Source organism: Marmota flaviventris, chromosome 5, assembly GCF_047511675.1.
Source record: "Marmota flaviventris isolate mMarFla1 chromosome 5, mMarFla1.hap1, whole genome shotgun sequence".
In the NCBI taxonomy this organism is placed as follows: domain Eukaryota; kingdom Metazoa; phylum Chordata; class Mammalia; order Rodentia; family Sciuridae; genus Marmota; species Marmota flaviventris.
Genome location: NC_092502.1, coordinates 105,173,176 through 105,192,933, shown reverse-complemented (window position 1 = coordinate 105,192,933; position 19,758 = coordinate 105,173,176). Strand labels below are relative to the sequence as shown.

Below are 19,758 nucleotides of genomic sequence, written 5' to 3'. Positions count from 1 at the left end.
CTTCACATGTGAGTACTTAGGGCAACTGTTTTTTCTCCTTGAGAGCAAAAATAAAGTGATAACCTGGAAGGTCTGCAGAAAACTGCCCACATTTTTAGACTGCAAAGATACAGGAAATAACAGAAACATGACTGCATCACTATAGTAATGCTATTTTAAGTTCTTGGGGTATAAATCAAGGAGTGGGATAGGTGGGTCAAATGGTGGTTCCATTTTTTGGTTCCAAGTTTTCTGAGGAATCTCCACAGTTTTCTAGAGTGATTTCACCAATCTGCAGTCCCACTGGTAATGTATGAGTGAACTTTTCCCCCCACATCCTGGTCAACATTTATTATTACTGTGTTCTTGATAATTGCCATTCTGACTGGAGTGAGATGAAATCTCAGTGTAGTTTTGATTTGCATTTCTCTAATTGCTACTGATGTTGAACATTTTTTCCTATATTTGTTGACCATTCATATTTCTTCTTCTGTGAAGTGTTTGTTCAGTTCCTTAGCCCATTTACTGATTGGGTTATTTGGGGTTTTTGTGTGTGTTAAGTTTTTTGAGTTCTTTATATATCCTGGAGATTAGTGCTCTATCTAAAGTGCAGGTGGTAAAGATTTTCTCCTATTCTATAGGCTCTCTCTTCACATTCTTGATTGTTTCCTTTGCTGTGAAGTAGCTTTTTAGTTTAATACCATCCCATTTATTGATTCTTTATTTTACTTCTTGCACTTTAGGAGTCTTGTTGAGTAATTCAGTTCCTAAGCTGACATGATGGAGATTTGGGCCTACTTTTTCTTCTTAGAAATAAATGGATAAATGGATTTACAATAGGCAAGGTTAATAAAATTAAATAAAAAGCCAATCTTAGGGAGGAAACAAAATGGAATTTGACTACTGAAGTTCATTATCACTATCAAAAAAAAAAAAAAAAAAAATATATATATATATATATATATATATATCATAACTGGAGTCATGTATTAGTCTGTTTTGTGTTATTACAACACAATACCTGAGGCTGGGTACTTTTTACAGAAAAGATGATTATCTGGCTTACAGTTTTCAGACTGAAAGTCCAAGATGAGGCAGTCCCATCTGTTTGACCTCTGAAAAGCACCTTCTAAATGTACCACAAGACAGCAGATGTCATCATGGCAGAAGTATGTGCAAGATGAAGAGGGTCCTGGTTCACTCTTTTTTAATTTTATCTACTTATTTGTTTGTTTATTTGTTTATTGTAGTTATAGATGAATACAATTTCTTTCTTTCTTTATCTTTATCTTTATGTGGTGCTGAGGATCGAACCCAGGGCCTACACATGCTAGGCAAGCACTCTACCAATGAGCTAACACCAGCTCACTGGTTCACTCTTTTACAACCAACTATTCTCACAGGAATCAACCCACTCCAAATACCAACATCAATCCTTTCCAATGCAGTGCTTTCATGACCTAACTACCTGTAGGCCCCAACTCTTAAAGATCTACCACCTCAGTATATTACACTGGGGACAAGCTTCAGCACATGAACTTTTGGGGGACAAACTGTATCCAAGCCTTAGTGAGTTACAAATAATTGATTTATATAATAAGGTATTTTTAAATGTTTTTTATCAGTCCATGTAAGTCAAAGTTAATAACAAAACAAACACTAAATATAAGAAAGAGAACCACTCAATATGTCCGATATCACTTTAACAATTATACAGATTCATCTTTTAATAAATATCAAGTAGGCACTATCTTAAGAAAATGGATGATGCTATAAAAATTAATTTGATATTGTTCTAATTTCAAGAAATTAGTAGGAGAAATTATTCAGGATCTATCTAGATAGAAGAGATAAATGAAACTGCTGGGGATTTGAAAAATCAGAAAAATATTTTGAACCAAAAAAGTGTAAGTAGGAGGGGAAAGCAGAGGAAAGAGTCAAAGATGACAAGTTGCAATCGTAGGGAAAACTCAAGAAGTTGGTACCTACCACAGACAGGCGCAGGACACAGGGAAAGAACAAATTAACAGGGGAACTTGATGTGTTCAATGTTTAGTTTGAGCACAAGTCTGAAAAGATATAGGAAAAAACAAACCCTTGCTCTCTTACACAGTCACTCAACACTTCTGTCACTAGAGTGGGGGCGCGGTCCTCCTGCACCCAGCAATCAATTCTCCCATGGACACCAGCTGGGTATCTTCTAATTCAATTCAGTTCTGACACTCTGGAGAGAGGATCAAATTCCATAGGTTAAAGGCTTAGTACCACAAGAGAGCCACCACTTGGGACTCCAATGACAAGTACCAGGAGGTCAACTATACTTCTGACCAAATGACTATAAATTGGGGTTCCTACTACTCCCCCCTTGGTTTCAGTTAATTTGCTAGAGTGGCTCACAGCATTTAGAGAAACAAGTATGAATGGCCAGCTGAAGATATATATCGAGGTTTGGAAGGGTCCCAGGCTTAGGAGTTTCTATTCCCGTGCAGTCAGGCACACTACTCTCCAAAACTTGGAAACGTTCACCAACTCAGAAGCTCACCAAACCTCTTGGGTCAGGGATTTTTGTGGAGGCTTCATCATTCAAGTATGATCAATCTTTAACTCTGCTATCAGTCCCTGTCTCCTCTTCAGAGAACAGAAGTTAAAGCAGAAATTTCTAAGCTTATGATCACGACTGGGGGCATTTGGTGACCAGACTCCACCAAGAGTCCATCTCATTAAAACAAAAGATGCTCCTATTACTCAGGAAATCCCAGAGCATGTAGAAGCTCTGTATCAAGAATTAGGATAAAAGACCAAATGTTAGAATGAAAGATTCTCCTGCACCCTTATCTAAGGAGTCCTGCCTTTAGGAGAGGGCAGGGGGCAGAGGCCAAACAGGGGAACAAAAGGTTCTCCTACCACCCAGGCAATTACAAGGGTTTTAGGAGCTCTGTGCCAGGACTGGGGACAGAGACCATATTACATCATTTTACAATAAGGCATTAGTGGGAAATCTGCAGAACCCCTGAGGTTTAGAGATGCAGAGGGAGGCAGGATCAGAGGAAGGTCATGGAGATGACAGGTAAAACTTGAGAGTTTATTAAATTGTGAGGATGAGGACAGGTTCTTAGGTGAGGTTGGAAGAATTAAGTAGAGAAGGTGGGAAAATAGGGAACCCCAGTGGCATGAAGTCAGAGGAGATTTTTAGGAAGGGAACAAAGGACAGTATCAAGAGGCTGTGTGGTGTGAGGATGAGGCCTCTAGCTCAGTGGGCCCCTCTGAGGGCACTGAGGTTGAAGGAGAGAGCAAGTAATCAGGAATGAAAACACTGGCCCATGGCCCCTGCTTAACAAGGCTAGTGATCCAGGGAGAGAGAGAAGCTTTAAGAACAGCAACAGCTAGAAAAGGTCTTTTGCCCTCATGTTTGGTGCTCTTTCTTTTTCCTTTAAAGAAAGAGTATATATCAACATGATTGCTAGCAGTGAGAAAAAGATTAAGCAGATGAGAACATATTAAAGTAACAGAGAGAAGGGGGATAAACAATGAAGCCAACAGGAGGGGCTGGTATGAAAATTCTAAGTGGCAGGGCTGAGAGTATACCTCAGTGGTATAATGTGTGCCCAGCCCCTCAGTTCAATTCCCAATCCTATTTTTAATTTTTACTTTAGATACCAGAGGCACTTAATCACAGAGCCATAACCCCAGCCCTTTTTTATTTTTTGATACAGGGTCTCACTAAGTTGCGTAGGGTCTTGCTACGTTGCTGAAGTTGGCCTCGAACTTGCAATCCTCCTGCCTCAGCCTCCCAAGTCACTAGAATTATAGGCATCCACCATTATACCCAGCCTTCCCAATGCCATTTAAAAAGAAGATTATAAATGAAAGTCTTAGCCTTGGAGAAGAGGAAGGACAACTCTTTCTAGAATAAAAGAAGGGGTTGTGTTCATCGGGGGTCTGAAGATGGTGGCAAAGGGAGTGCATTACCCCCGTGTACCGCGTCACTGTGCGGGAGAATGACGAGTTAGAAAGGCTAAAAGCTATCTTGTTAGGAATTTCCAGCAAAATTGGGGTGCTCCAAAACCTAGAGGAAGGATTTCCATCGCACGAGGATCAGCTACGGGGGCTCAAACGCGAGAGATTTGTCCGCACAGAGGGTCACGCTGCTTATTCAGCAAATCTCCCCGCGGCTAGAATCTGCGGCGCGCGCTGGGAAACGAGGAGATAGCAACGCAAAGATACAGCGCTGCAGTTTCCGCAGGCTTCTGCCAGCTGTGCAATCACCGTACTAAGTGCTGAATTCTGGGTTTGAGACGGGGGAAGAAAGCGGTCCAATTCGGTTCTCCACACCGGTCAGACCACAGAGGAAGCCAGCGGCCACCATCTTGGAGAGCTGACGTCACCATCCCTGTTTTCGACTGATCACAGCTCATTCAGCCATAGAACAGGTAATTTCAGGCTGCCATTCGCCTGCGGCTCGCAGACAAATTACTCAGGCTCAGTGCTAATTAACCCGCGGAAACTGCTTCTTGGAGCCTGCTCCTATCAGAACATACACCGAGCACGGAGCGGCCGAATTCCGGCTCCCGGAACTGCTCTGGCCCAGGGCTAAAGAACCCGCGGAAACTGCTTCTCGGTCCGGGTCCTGCTGAATACTGTGGAGGTAAATACCAACCGAGCCTTCATAGGCAGTGGCAACAGGACTGAGACGGGGCCTGTGAGGGCCGGTCAGGACTCACCCGTTGCTTTGGTCACCCGGCAAAGGGAACGAAATGCTGCCATTCGCATGGGATACCAACATGGCAGAGATCTGATGTCATCAGAAAGCGGCGGAGGAGAGAACTTCATCGATACCAGCGGCAACAGAAACAGTTGGTCTCCTGGTAAAGAAAGTGAGTCACATACACCCGAGTCTCTCTCACTTTGTCATCAAGCCAGAGGGGCAGAGCAGAGCCGCCGCCCATGCCCGGAACAGGCCCAGCGGCCCACCTGCGTGACCCCAATTGGAGTAGGGGCAGAGCAGAGCCACCACCCGCGCCCGCAAAGTAGGCAGACCTGCGACCGACCAGCAGAACAGGCCCAGTGGTCCACGGGCGTGGTAGGAGGGGCAGGGCAGAGCCGCCGCCCGCGCCTGCAAGGTAGGCAGACCGCCGCCCGACCCTGCAAGGGAGACTTTTCAACTATACAAGAGCAATATAAATATATAGGGGGGGCGGGAAATTTTCAAAAACACAACAGTTTCACCAAGCAGAAAGAAACGCAAGCAGTATGAAAAGACAAGGAAAGAAAGGACCACAAGCAATGCAGGTCAACTCAACTTTAGAAGAGGTAACAGCTGCAGCAGATGGAATGTCAGATAAAGAATTCAGGATATACATGCTTCAGATGATCTGGAGTCTCAAGGAAGACATTAGACAGCAAAATCAGACAATGAAAGATCACTTCAACAATGAATTACACAAACAAATCCAGGAAGCAAAAGATCAACTATACAGGGAGATAGAGGTTATAAAAAACAAACAAACAGAAATCCTAGAAATGCAGGAAGCAATAAACCAACTTAAAAACTCAATGGAGAATACTACCAGCAGAGTAGAACACTTAGAAGATAGAGCATCAGACAATGAAGACAAAGTATTTCAACTTGAAAAGAACATAGACAGCTCAGCAAGACTCTTAAGAAACCATGAGCAGAACATCCAAGAAATATGGGATAACATAAAGAGACCAAACTTAAGAGTCATTGGGATACAGGAAGGTATAGAGGTCCAAACCAAAGGAATGAGCAATCTATTCAATGAAATAATACGAGAAAACTTCCCAGACTTGAAGAATGAGACACAATCCCAAATCCTAGAAGCCTACAGGACAACGAATGTGCAAAATCATAAGAGATCCACACCTAGACACATTATAATGAAGATGCCCAACATACAGAATAAGGAGAGAATTTTAAAAGCTACAAGAGAAAGGAAGCAGATTACAATTAGGGGTAAGCCAATTAGGATAACAGCTGATCTTTCAACACAGACTCTGAAAGCTAGAAGATCCTGGAATAACATATTTCAAACACTGAAAGAAAATGGGTTCCAACCAAGAATTGTGTATCCAGCGAAATTAAGCTTCAGGATGGAAGATGAAATTAAAACCTTCCATGATAAACAAAAGTTAAAAGAATTTGCAGCTAGAAAACCATCTCTTCAAAACATCCTCGCCAAAACATTACAGGAAGAGGAAATGGAAAATAACAATGAAAACCAACAGTGGGAGGTAGGACAGTAAAGGGGGAGAAAAATAATCAAAGAGGAAAACAAACCATGTTTAGTAACATAAATAAACAAATATGGCTGGAAAAACAACCCATATCTCAATAATGACCCTAAAGGTTAATGGCTTAAACTCACCAATTAAGAGACACAGGCTAGTAGAATGGATCACAAAACAAGACCCAACAATATGCTGCCTACAGGAGACGCATTTGATAGGAAAAGACATACATAGGCTGAAGGTGAAAGGTTGGGAAAAATCATATCACTCATATGGACTTCGGAAACAAGCAGGAATGACCATACTCATATCAAATAAAATAGATTTCAAGCCAAAGTTAATCAAAAGGGATAAAGAGGGACACTACATACTGCTCAAGGGAACCATACACCAACAAGACATAACAATCATAAATATATATGCCCCAAACAATGGTGCAGCTATGTTCATCAAACAAACTCTTCTCAAGTTCAAGAGTCTAATAGACCACCATACAATAATCATGGGAGACTTCAACACACCTCTTTTGCCACTGGACAGATCTTCCAAACAAAAGTTGAATAAGGAAACTATAGAACTCAATAACACAATTAATAACCTAGACTTAATTGACATATATAGAATATACCACCCAACATCAAGCAGTTACACTTTTTTCTCAGCAGCACTTGGATCCTTCTCAAAAATAGATCATATATTATGTCACATGGCAACTCTTAGACAATATAAAGGAGTAGATATAATACCATGCTTCTTATCTGATCATAATGGAATGAAACCGAAAATCAACAATAAAAGAAGGAAGGAAAAATCATGCATCACTTGGAGAATGAACAATAGGTTACTGAATGATCAATGGGTTATAGAAGACATCAAGGAGGAAATTAAAAAATTCTTAGAGATAAAAGAAAACACAGACACAACATATCGGAATCTATGGGACACATTGAAAGCAGTTCTAAGAGGAAAATTCATTGCTTGGAGTTCATTCCTTAAAAAAAGAAAAAAACAACAAATAAATGATCTCATACTTCATCTCAAAATCCTAGAAAAAGAAGAGCAAAACAACAGCAAAAGAAGTAGAAGGCAAGAAATAATTAAAATCAGAGCTGAAATTAATGAAATCGAAACAAAAGAAACAATTGAAAAAATTGACAAAACTAAAAGTTGGTTCTTTGAAAAAATAAATAAAATTGACAGATTTTGGCCAGAGCAATTAGACAGACGAAAGAAATTAAAGGCATAAAAATAGGAAAAGAAGAATTTAAATTATCACTATTTGCAGATAACATTATTCTATACCTAGAAGACCCAAAAGGGTCTACAAAGAAACTATTAGAGCTAATAAATGAATTCAGCAAAGTGGCAGGATATAAAATCAACACACATAAATCAAAGGCATTCCTGTATATCAGCGACAAATCCTCTGAAATGGAAATGAGGACAACCACTCCATTCACAATATCCTCAAAAAAAAAATAAAATACTTGGGAATCAACCTAACAAAAGAGGTGAAAGACTTATACAATGAAAACTACAGAACCCTAAAGAGAGAAATAGAAGAAGATCTTAGAAGATGGAAAAATATACCCTGTTCATGGATAGGCAGAACTAACATCATCAAAATGGCGATATTACCAAAAGTTCTCTATAGGTTTAATGCAATGCCAATCAAAATCCCAACGGCATTTCTTGTAGAAATAGAGAAAGCAATCATTAAATTCATATGGAAAACTAAAAGACCCAGAATAGCAAAAACAATGCTAAGCAGGAAGTGTGAATCAGGCGGTATAGCGATACCAGACTTCAAACTATACTACAGAGCAATAGTAACAAAAACAGCATGGTACTGGTACCAAAACAGGTGGGTGGACCAATGGTACAGAATAGAGGACACAGAAACCAATCCACAAAACTACAACTATCTTATATTTGATAAAGGGGCTAAAAGCATGCAATGGAGGAAGGATAGCATCTTCAACAAATGGTGCTGGGAAAACTGGAAATCCATATGCAACAAAATGAAACTGAATCCCTTTCTCTCGCCATGCACAAAAGTTAATTCAAAATGGATCAAGGAGCTTGATATCAAATCAGAGACACGCCGTCTGATAGAAGAAAAAGTTGGCTACGATCTACATACGGTGGGGTCGGGCTCCAAATTCCTCAATAGGACACCCATAGCACAAAAGTTAATAACTAGAATCAACAAATGGGACTTACTCAAACTAAAAAGTTTTTTCTCTGCAAAAGAAACAATAAGAGAGGTAAATAGGGAGCCTACATCTTGGGAACAAATCTTTACTCCTCACACTTCAGATAGAGCCCTAATATCCAGAGTATACAAAGAACTCAAAAAATTAGACAATAAGATAACAAACAACCCAATCAACAAATGGGCCAAGGACCTGAACAGACACTTCTCAGAGGAGGACATACAGTCAATCAACAAGTACATGAAAAAATGCTCAACATCTCTAGCAGTCAGAGAAATGCAAATCAAAACCACCCTAAGATACCATCTCACTCCAGTAAGATTGGCAGCCTTTATGAAGTCAAACAACAACAAGTGCTGGTGAGGATGTAGGGAAAAGGGTACTCTTGTACATTGCTGGTGGGACTGAAAATTGGTGCAGCCAATTTGGAAAGCAGTATGGAGATTTCTTGGAAAGCTGGGAATGGAACCACCATTTGACCCAGCTATTCCCCTTCTCGGTCTATTCCCTAAAGACCTAAAAAGAGCATGCTACAGGGACACTGCTACATCGATGTTCATAGCAGCACAATTCACAATAGCAAGACTGTGGAACCAACCTAGATGCCCTTCAATAGACGAATGGATAAAAAAAATGTGGCATTTATACACAATGGAGTATTACTCTGCATTAAAAAATGACAAAATCATAGAATTTGCAGGGAAATGGATGGCATTAGAGCAGATTATGCTAAGTGAAGCTAGCCAATCCCTAAAAAACAAATGCCAAATGTCTTCTTTGATATAAGGAGAGTAACTAAGAACAGAGTAGGGACGAAGAGCAGGAGAAGAAGATTAACATTAAACAGGGATGAGAGGTGGGAGGGAAAGGGAGAGAGAAGGGAAATTGCATGGAAATGGAAGGAGACCCTCAGGGTTATACATAATTACATACAAGAGGAAGTGAGGGGAAAGGGAAAAATAATACAAGGGGGAGAAATAAATGACAGTAGAGGGGGTAGAGAGAGAAGAGAAGAGGGGAGGGGAGGGGAGGGGAGGGGGGATAGTAGAGGATAGGAAAGGCAGCAGAACACAACAGACACTAGTATGGCAACATGTAAATCAATGGATGTGTAACTGATGTGATTCTGCAATCTGTATACGGGGTAAAAATGGGAGTTCATAACCCACTTGAATCAAAGTGTGAAATATGATATATCAAGAACTATGTAATGTTTTGAACAACCAACAATTAAAAATTTAAAAAAAAAAAAAGAAGGAAGGAAGACAGGTCATGTACAGTGGTGCACATTGGTCATCCTAGCTACTCTGGAGGCTGAGGCAGGGGGATCAATAGCTTGAGGCCAGCCTGGGCAACCTAGCAAGAGTATGTAGTTCAGTGGTAGAGTACTTGGGCAAGGCCATAGATTCAATCTCCTGTATCATAAAAGAAAAGAAAAAAAGTAAAGAAGGAAGACAGAATAACTAGAAGGCATTTCAATAGGATAGGAAGTACACATCGCCTGACTTTAGTGAAGTACAAAGCAATATCTACAGTGCAGATAACAAATTTAGAGTTTATACAATGAGGAAAGAATCAGAATGGATACTATGAAAATTAGTATAGAGTAACAATTAGAAAATTTTTTTAATTCCAGGAAGTTCTAAAGAATATGGAAAGGCAACTGTTAACTATGAACTTACCTATTTAATTAATTAACTTAAACTTCCTATTTAATTAAGTGAAGTAGAAAAAATAAACAGTAAGTGCTGGAGGTATTGCCTTGCATGCACAACACCCTGGGTTTGATTCTTAGCACCAAAGAAAATAAACAAACAAACAAGAGTGAAAGAAATACTGATGTTAAAATTTTTAGAAAACAAAATAAGCAATAAAATACTTTTTATCTTCAATCAAAAGCCTATTAGACTGGGCTGGAGTTGTGGCTCAGTGGTAGAACACTTGCCTAGCATGCATGAGGCACTGGGTTCGATCCCCAGCACCACATAAAAAAACTAAATAAACAAAAGTATAAATCACAAATTTTAAAAAAGCCTAATAGACACTTTGGATTTTTTTTATCTATCACTTACTCAAAAAATACGTTCATGGTTTCCAGTGCCTTGGGAGGCTTAGGTAGGAGGATTGCAAGTTCAAAGCCAGACTTAGCAATGGTAAAGTGCCAAGCAAATCAGTGAGACCCTGTCTCTAAATACAAAATAGGGCTAGAGATGTGGCTATGTGATTGAGTGACCCTGAGATCCCTGGTACACCACCCCCCCCAGAAAAAAATGTTCATTGTTCATAGTTTTTTTAATCTCATCTTTTTCTCAGTATGGGGAGTTGAACCTAGAGCCTCACACATACTAGGCAAGCACTCTATCTACTGAGCTACATTCTCGGTTCTTTCAGTCCTTTTTAAAATCTTATTTTGAAACAGAGTCTAGCTAAGTTCCTATGTTAGTCTCAAATTCAAGATCCTCCTGAATCAGCCTTCCAAGGAGCTGGGACGCCACACTTAGTTAAAATGATCTAAGTGTGGCGAAATTTCCATTTTAAGCCACTCACTCTGGCTCCTGTTATGCCAGTTCTAGGAAATTAATACAAAGTCAAACATAAATTACAAAACCATATTGAAGGGGCTTATAACATGGTCTGAAATAAACATCCATTCACCTAATGTCCAGTCTTAATAAATATTGACATTTGCCTAAATTCACTTCAGGTCTTTTTTTCAAAGGTATAAAATATTTCAAATATAGTTGCAATCCTATATTACCTTTTTTTAAATAAATATTTATTTTTTAGTTATAGGTGGACACAATATTTTATTTTTATGTGGTTCTGAGGATTGAACCCAGTCCCATAACCCCAGCCCTCCTATATTCTCTTTGCCAGACTCTTTTCTCCTTCTTCCTCCCCAGTCACAGGCACTGATAAAAGAAGAGTATATCATGTCCAAATGTTTATGTTTAAATGCCAGTTTATACACAAACAATATGCAGTAACACTTGATGTCCTTAACTTTTTCATCCATAGGAAATGGTTATACATCTATTTTACTTTTTTTTTTTTTTTTACTTACCATATTTTTATGACTTGTTTACATTGATAGATGCAATTTTAGTTCATTGGTTTTAACAGCTAAAAACAATTTTTACTTTTCCATTAATGCCCATCAGTAGACATGCAGGTTATTCTTCAACTTGTACTCTAATAAATGATGCTACTACCATTAACTTATCTTGCACATATCCCCTACACATAACCTAAAGTTTTCTTAATACTAGTTTTTGAGTATAGTCCTTAAAAAGGAAATACTGGGTGTTCTATCTTTCCAATGCCTATTTCCTTAGGTAAATAACCTTTGTTACAGTATAAGAATATTCCCATAATTAACTAAAGGTTATAAGTGAAGACAACTTTAAGGTACTTTCCATAGGAAAGGATTACATTCTATATTAGATTGTTTTGCTTATTTATTTATTTGGTACTAGGGGTTGAACATTCAGCGACACTTTACCACTGAGCTATCTTTTAATTTTTTATTTTGACATAGTATAAGCTCCTGAGACTGGCCTCAAACTTGTGAATCCTCCTATGTCGCTAAGATTACAGGCATGCACTCCTATACCCAGCTCCTGTTTTATTTTTAAAGTCATCCTGGAATGTGTAATTAGCAAAGACATTTGGAATAAAAAGCAACATACCTCATTAATGAGAAATTACCTGGGTAATACCTTTAGACGACATAATTGCCTGATTATAGAATATGCGGCCAAAGTGGTCTCGGTCTGGAAACGCATCAGCTTGTCGGGGTAAGTTGGCTCCTCCTGAGTCCACTGAACAAGGAAAATAAGATCAATAAGTGCATCTCCATCAGCAAAATATCTATCTATGCACAGCAGATTTGTATGAATGATAGCATCACTTCTTAATCACAAAAAAACCCTTTCCCTATCTTTCCAAACTGTCCTAGAGTCTTTATCACCAATCTCCCAACACAGCCAAAATGATTCAGTCTTCCCCAAACCCATTAGGCTTTCCTACTGCTATGCAAAATTCTACACAAATCGTTTAGCATTCTCTCCTTTGAGGACCCAGAAACTCTTAACCAGCTGAGCTAAAAAAGTATCTCTCCCTCTTCTAAACCAATACAGAAACCATCTACAGAATTCATGTGATAATTTATCACATATTGCCTTCTGATATTGATTCCATTGCAGACTGAAGTGGTAGATAAGAATGTCAGCCAAGTTCAAAATGGAGCTTGCTGCTTCATAGCTCTGTGATTATAGGCATGTTTCCTGACCATTCTCTGCATCTGATTTCTTACCCATGAAATGAAAACAATAGTAGCTACTAATTATAGTTGTTTTCAGGATTACATGAAAATGTACGCAAAGTGTTTGGTTCAGCACTTACTCTGAGTGCACACAGAGAAAAAAAAAGTTAGCTAGTCCTATACACATTATTATTGCCTGTAACCATTAAGTCTTATATGGTGATTTAACACATTACATTCTGTCTTCAATTAATTATGAGCTTGCTAAAGCCAGAGATCACACAATACTCTATGTCCCCTATGGTGTCTGGCCCAACACATTCAATTAGCTGGGTCTCATTTGCTACTTTCTTTTTAATATTTTTTAGTTGTTCATAGATATTTATTTATTTATACAAAGTGCTGAGAATCGAACCCAGTGCCTCACACATGGCAGGCAAGTGCACTACCACTGAGCCACAGCCACAGCCCATCATTTGCTACTTTCTATATGTGCAAAGCAATTCATATTGCAAATCTATCAGGTAAATTAACTTTCCCCCCAAAAAAGATAAATACATCAGTACCTGTTCAAAGGCCTGCATAAACCAAAACTATGTGCTGGAGTTTTATTGGACTAAACCAATATCCAGGAAGTGCCTGTTTTAAACTGAAATACCCTTTGATTTATTTTATTTTATGTATTTATCTATTTTTGTACTAGGGGTTGAATCCAGAGGTGCTTAACCACTGAGCCATACCCATAGCCCTCAGGGATTCACTAAGTTGCTAAGGGCCTCCCTAAGTTTCTGAGGCTGGCCTTGACCTTGCAATCCTCCTGCCTGAACCTCCCAAATCACTGGGATTACAGACATGCGTCACCACACCTCGCCCCTTTGATTTAAATGTATTTTAATTTCAAATATGAATTTACTTTCTTGGGAAATTAAGTTTATCTTAAATTATATCTGCTCACATTATATAATACTCAAGCATTTAATATAACACCTGGCACTCGAGCAATCCATAAATACCAACCAGCTTTTTTTAAATTTAAACCCTTTATGATTAACAGAAAAACAATATGTATATGAAAAAAAATCCAAACATACAGAGAAAAAACTGGCATGCACTAAAATGTTAGCAGAACTATTCCTCAGTAATATTATCATGGTAGTAGTTCTTATTTACTTTTTCTCCCAGAGTTCTGAGCAAAGAACATGCATTCTCTTGTTAATTATGGTAGAAATACTTCAGTATTTTTAAGTACCCATTGATGGTGTCATATATACAGTCTTGCCTTTTACCAACTAACAGTAGTGTTTTTACAACTCTTGTGACTTGCCCAGGTAGATGCAGGGGAGCCTGTTTTGCAGTGCAATTTCCTGTGCCCGCAGGTGTTTTTTCACAGTCACTGGGTAGTAGGAACCTCCTTTCACAGTGGCATCATTAGCAACAATCATGCACTCTACTCTGAAAGGCAAAAATTTCATTGGAAAGAGAATATGAGATATGTCTTCAAAATCAAAGGCCAATTACAGCTCACTACAAGACACTCTGATGTAACTTTCAACTTCTATGACCACTAATAATTACTGAACAATCTTATGCCAAAAAGTAAGCTTCATTAGGGTTCACATATTCATTTATAAAATATGAGTATTTCTAACAAGTTCACACACTCATACTTGACTTTTAGACTTTTAAAATGTCACCAGTCCCTACATAATTAGTAAAAAATTAAAAACCTAAAACACATTTTCTTTTTTTTACCAGGGATTGAACTCAGGGACACTCAAGCACTGAACCACATCCCCAGCCCTATTTTGTATTTTATTTAGATACAGGGTCTGTCCGATTTGCTTAGTGCCTCACCATTGCTGAGGCTGGCTTTGAACTCGTGATTCTCTTGCCTCAGCTTCCGAGCTGCTGGGATTTACAGGCTCACGCCTATAATCTGTGCCCGGCCTAAAACACATGTTCTAATGGTTCTTCAATGAAAGGGTTCTAACAAGATAATCATAATACCAAGCATAATAATATTAATCCAATCTCAAGGGCAAAGAATTCCCTCACAATAAAGCTTCAAATTTTCCTTTTGATAATTTGCAAAAAATGAAAACTGCCCCGTCAAGAGTACTAAGATTTTTGTGTGTGTGTTTTCAGAAGTTCCTCAATGTTACAGCCATTTTTTTTAAAGCTAAAAGAAGTCTAAAATACACTTATCTTGCTTGAAGACACAATGGATGCAAACTTTAAAACAGTACACAAGTGACAAAAATCTGGGGGGCAAGGGAAGATTGACCTGCCTGGCATTGCCACAGAACCTTAAGATCAGATTGAAATCTGAGACAGCAACAGCATGTTTTTTACAAAATATTTGGTTTTGGTTGTTATTTTATGTTCCCTAGAATTCTAAAGAGTAATTCATTGAATCCCTATTGAAAATCAAGAAAAGCAACTGAAATCCAACATATAGTAGGGTTATGCTTTTCCTATTAGTTAGCAGGGCTCCATACAAGATAAACAAGTCTCTTCTCTGAGCATCAGTTTTATTCACTAGATCACATAAAACTTTTTTCTACATTACAAGTAGCATTTTATTTAGAGTGGAATGCAAATTTTTAATAACTTTACCATTAAACATATAAAACTTTTCTCTTTTTTTGGTACCAGGGATTGAACCCAGGGGCACTTTACCACTGAGACACCCCAGCCCTTTTCATATTGTATTTAGAAACAGGGTTTCACTGAGTTGCTTAGGGTCTCACTAAGTTGCTGAGGCTGGTTTGAACTCACAATCCTCCTGCCTCAGTGTCCCGAGCCGCTGGGATTACAGGCATGTACCACTCCAAACATATAAAACACTGAAGGAAATTTAGGCTTATGGCAGGTTGCTGAGCCATGACTCCACACTGATAGAAAATGTGTTCACACGTCCCAGCTCATGGGTGACACACCCAGAAAAGCTTAAGAAGCTCTGGTACTACAAGGAAGCCAGGCTGTGAAGTCAGAAAAAGCTCAACTGGCTCTGCCATTTTCTAGATATGTGACTTTGAACAAGAGACATAGTCCACTTTTGCAAATGTATTAAAAGATCACAGACAGGAGCTGGGGTTGTAGCTCAGTGGTAGAGTGCTTGCCTAGCACGCGCAAGACCCTGGGTTTGAATCTCAGCACCACATAAAAATAAATAAATAAAATAAAGGTATTGTGTACAACTTCAACTAAAAAAAAAATACTTAAAAAAATTAATGATTTTAGATTTTAAGTACTATGAACATATAATAAAATAAGGCAATGTTGTTTAATTATTATAATAAGATATCACAAAACAAGGTAAAAGATGCAATCAAACATAGGGCTGGGGACATAGCTCAGTGGTAGAGCTCTTGCCTCAAATGCATGAGGCCCTGGATTCAGTCCCCAGTACCAGAAAAAAAAATAATAAAACCAAAACATAAAAACACCAACCAAAAAAAAAAAAAAAAAACCAAAGATGCAATCAAATATGGTAAATAATATAATAAAACAAGTTAATTGTGGTGGGGGCTATGATAAGATAAAATGGTTGAGGAATAAAAATAACAGCTGCCACCCATATACACTAGTACTGTCCTAAGGCACATGAGATATCTCATATTACAGAAACAGGCAAAGAAATTGGACAACACTAGGCAACTAAAGTGTTATAATAAAAGACTGAGGTGAGAAAAGTAGGGAGGGATCATATCTGACATGGACTTTATAAGCCATGATAAGGCTTATAAAGTCCAGAAAGATGGGATGCTGTACAATTACTCTTTGACTAGTCACTATTTCAGGCAAGCAGTCCTTGAATGAAACTGGCTTATAAATAAATTCCATATAAGTTTCCTCATTAAATGTCTTAGTATCTACTTCAGAAATTATAAAGGAGCCTGTGATAATGAGAAATACATACTTTGGTGCTCCCCCACTCCATTCCTGCCACAGAACTCCTAAAATCCTTGCAATTTCTGGGTGCCAGGAACAACTTTTGCTGTTCCTAAGTGCCTTTCAATCACACCTGAGTTTATGTTAATGCTATGAACTATGATTGGGATGAGAGTTCCCCAAAGGTCCATGTGTTAAAAGCTTGGTCCCTGGGTGGTAGCACTATTGAGAGGTGATGGAGCCTTTGGGAGATAGGACCTTGTGGGAGGTCCTTATGCCATTGAGGGTGTGCCCCAAAAGGTCTTGTGAAACTCCATCCATCCTCTCTCTTCCTGCTCCAATTCAAGATGTGAGCAGTTTGCTCTAGCACATGCTCCCCACCACTGCTATCCATAGCCCTCATCAGAACTGAGCTGATGCAGGTGCCATGCTTTGGAACCTCCAGAAATGTGAACCAAAATAAACCTGTCTTTAATTCATAAATAGCCTCTCTCTGATAATCTCATTGTAGTAACATGAAGCAGGCTACTAAAGTTAGCATTTTTAGTGTACATGCATTTGACTACATAAGGTCAGATGTGGAATTTTCCATCTGTGGCACGGAAAATATCATATAAAATTACCTTTGAATTATGTGTATAAGGTGTGGTGTACATGAAACATAAGTGAATCTCACATTTAGACTTGGTTCCCACCCCCAAAATATCTCATTATATATGCAAATATCCCAAAATCTGGAAAAAAAAAATCTGCAATCAGAAACACCTCTGTTCCCAAGCATTTCAGAAAGGGAACACTCAATCTTTAATAAAATATAAATACAGTCATGCACCACATAATAATGTCTCAGTTAACAACAGACCACATACACAATGGTGATCCTTTAGGATTACACTGTCTAGCAGCATCATAGAGCCATAGCTCTATGATGTTCACATAACGCATTTCTCAAATCATATCATAGTTTTTAAGCAACACATGACTGTATACATTAGGGGAACAAAATGGAAGAGCATGTTCTAAGATATTGACAGTCATTACAACGAGAGATATGATAAAGGGCAATTATTCTACTTAATTATGTATTTCCATAACATAGGAATTTAGTTTAATTTTGCATTAAAAATGTCTCCATACTGGGTGAATATTAAGCAAAGAGCCATGGGGGAAACATGGGAGTAAAAATCAAGGAAGAAGCAACAATGGTAAATGGCTATAGCTGCAGGCATGGATCATGGGGAGAAGGTGGAGGAACACACCATAAAGCAACATCTGTGTCAAAGTCAAGTGTGCCAGGCTGAGTCAGACTAAGATCAAAACCATGTTACTCTCTAAGCCTGCATCCTCTGCACAATGGTGAGGACTATGATAGCATCCATGCTCACACAGCTGCCGTGAGGATGAAGACAGGCAATCACTACAGTGCCTGGCATAATACCTATGTGGTAAATAGGACCACATTCAGAAACATATACAAATAAATTTAATATTGAGGAATCTAGAGTCCCTGAGCCTACAGTGGTTCTCAAACTTAAGCATCCAAGAACTATTAAGCAACATATGTTGCAGAACTTGTTAAAATGCAGACTGCAGGGCCTCACCCCAAGCATTTCTGAATTAGTACTTCCAGGAAGACTGGAGAATCTGCTTTTTTTCTAATAAGTTCCCAAGTGATGCTGATGCTGCCTGGGGACCAAACCTGAAAAAATATTCCTCTAAAAATGGTTATCACCCCAGGTGAGCAAGAGATTGCCTAGGGAGCCTTTGAAACTACACGCCAATCCCACACATAGGAATGCTGATTCAGTGGGAGGTCTGAATTGGATCTCAGGAACTTTTGCTGGGGGTTTTTTCCTTCAATTTTTATTTCTAAAGCTCCACAAATGAATCTAGTGCAGGTCTGAGTAGGATAATCAGGTCCTAAATTATATAAATAGCACAAAGCTTGCATGCAAATATGCAAAGTGAGTGCTGGATGCCTGCATCTCGTCAAAGTCCTCTTCTTCCTGGATACCATTATTATTATTGTTGTTGTTGTTGTTGTTACCACAGGGATTAAACCCAGGGGCGCTCAACAAATGAATCACATCCACATCCCTTATTATTTTTAACTTTGAGACAGGATCTTGTTAAGTTGCTTAGGGCCTTGTTAAGTTGCTAAGGCTGGCTTTGAACTCCTCCTGCCTCAGCCTCCCAAGATGCTAGGATTACAGGTATGTGCCACCGTGCCCAGCTGACCCTCATTACTGAGCTTTAGGTAGAATACTCACCCTGATACTCTTCCAATGCCTGTAATGATGCCACCTGCAGGGACTTCCTCATTACCATATAACTGGTAACCTGCAAACTGGGATAACTCCAGAAACGGAGACCTGAAAGGAAAAAGAACATTTTTGAATTAGTGTCTATATATATATATATATATATATATATATATATATATAAACATATGTGTGTGTGTATATCTATATATATACATATATATATAGTCATAATATACATTTTTAAGAAAAGGAAACTATTTTTTCAAATATGCATATTATACATAAAATCTATAAAAAGAGTTGGGCACAGTGAAACATGACTATAATTCCAGCTACTTCAAAGGCTAAGGCAAAGGGCCCTCTTAACTCCAACCCCATCTCCTATTAGTCTCTCCTTCATTCCCTCAATGCCAAACACAATGATCTCCTGGACATCAGCATACCTAGCATACATCCCACCTCTGGGCCTTTGCCCTGCTTATTTCCTCTGCCTGCAACATTTGTCCCAGCTATTTATAGGGCTATCTCTTGTCCCTCCTTTAAATCTTTGCTCAAATGTCAACTTCTCAAAGAGTTCTACCCTAACCATCCCACTTAAAACTACAACTTGTCCATCATGGTCTCTCCCTTACTCTGGTCTATCTTTTATTTTCCCCACAATACTTGTTACCTTCTAGCATAATGTATAACTTAAAACATTTATTATTTATCTTCTGTCTCCCTCTGCCATAATATAAACTCCAGTAAGGCAAAACTCTTCATTTGTCTTGTTCATTGACGTATTATTAACGTCTAAAACAGTGCCTGACACACAGTACACTCCCAATAAACCTTTGCTGTTTGAATTTTATAAGAATCAAAATTCAAACCGGGTGTGGTGACACATGCCTGT

The 19,758-nt window shown here is 38.7% G+C and overlaps 1 protein-coding gene across 1 annotated transcript in view; it reads right to left on the bottom strand.

The window, feature by feature from the left end:
- Positions 1-19,758, bottom strand: part of Mccc2 (methylcrotonyl-CoA carboxylase subunit 2) — a 75,696-nt gene that overhangs the window by 36,147 nt on the left and 19,791 nt on the right. Inside the window, exons 4-6 of the mRNA XM_027927915.3 lie at positions 18,873-18,974; positions 14,033-14,160; positions 12,153-12,265 (exon numbers count right to left, since the gene is read on the bottom strand). Coding sequence (XP_027783716.1) covers positions 12,153-12,265; positions 14,033-14,160; positions 18,873-18,974 — 343 coding nt within the window. The remainder of the gene's footprint in view (positions 1-12,152; positions 12,266-14,032; positions 14,161-18,872; positions 18,975-19,758) is intronic.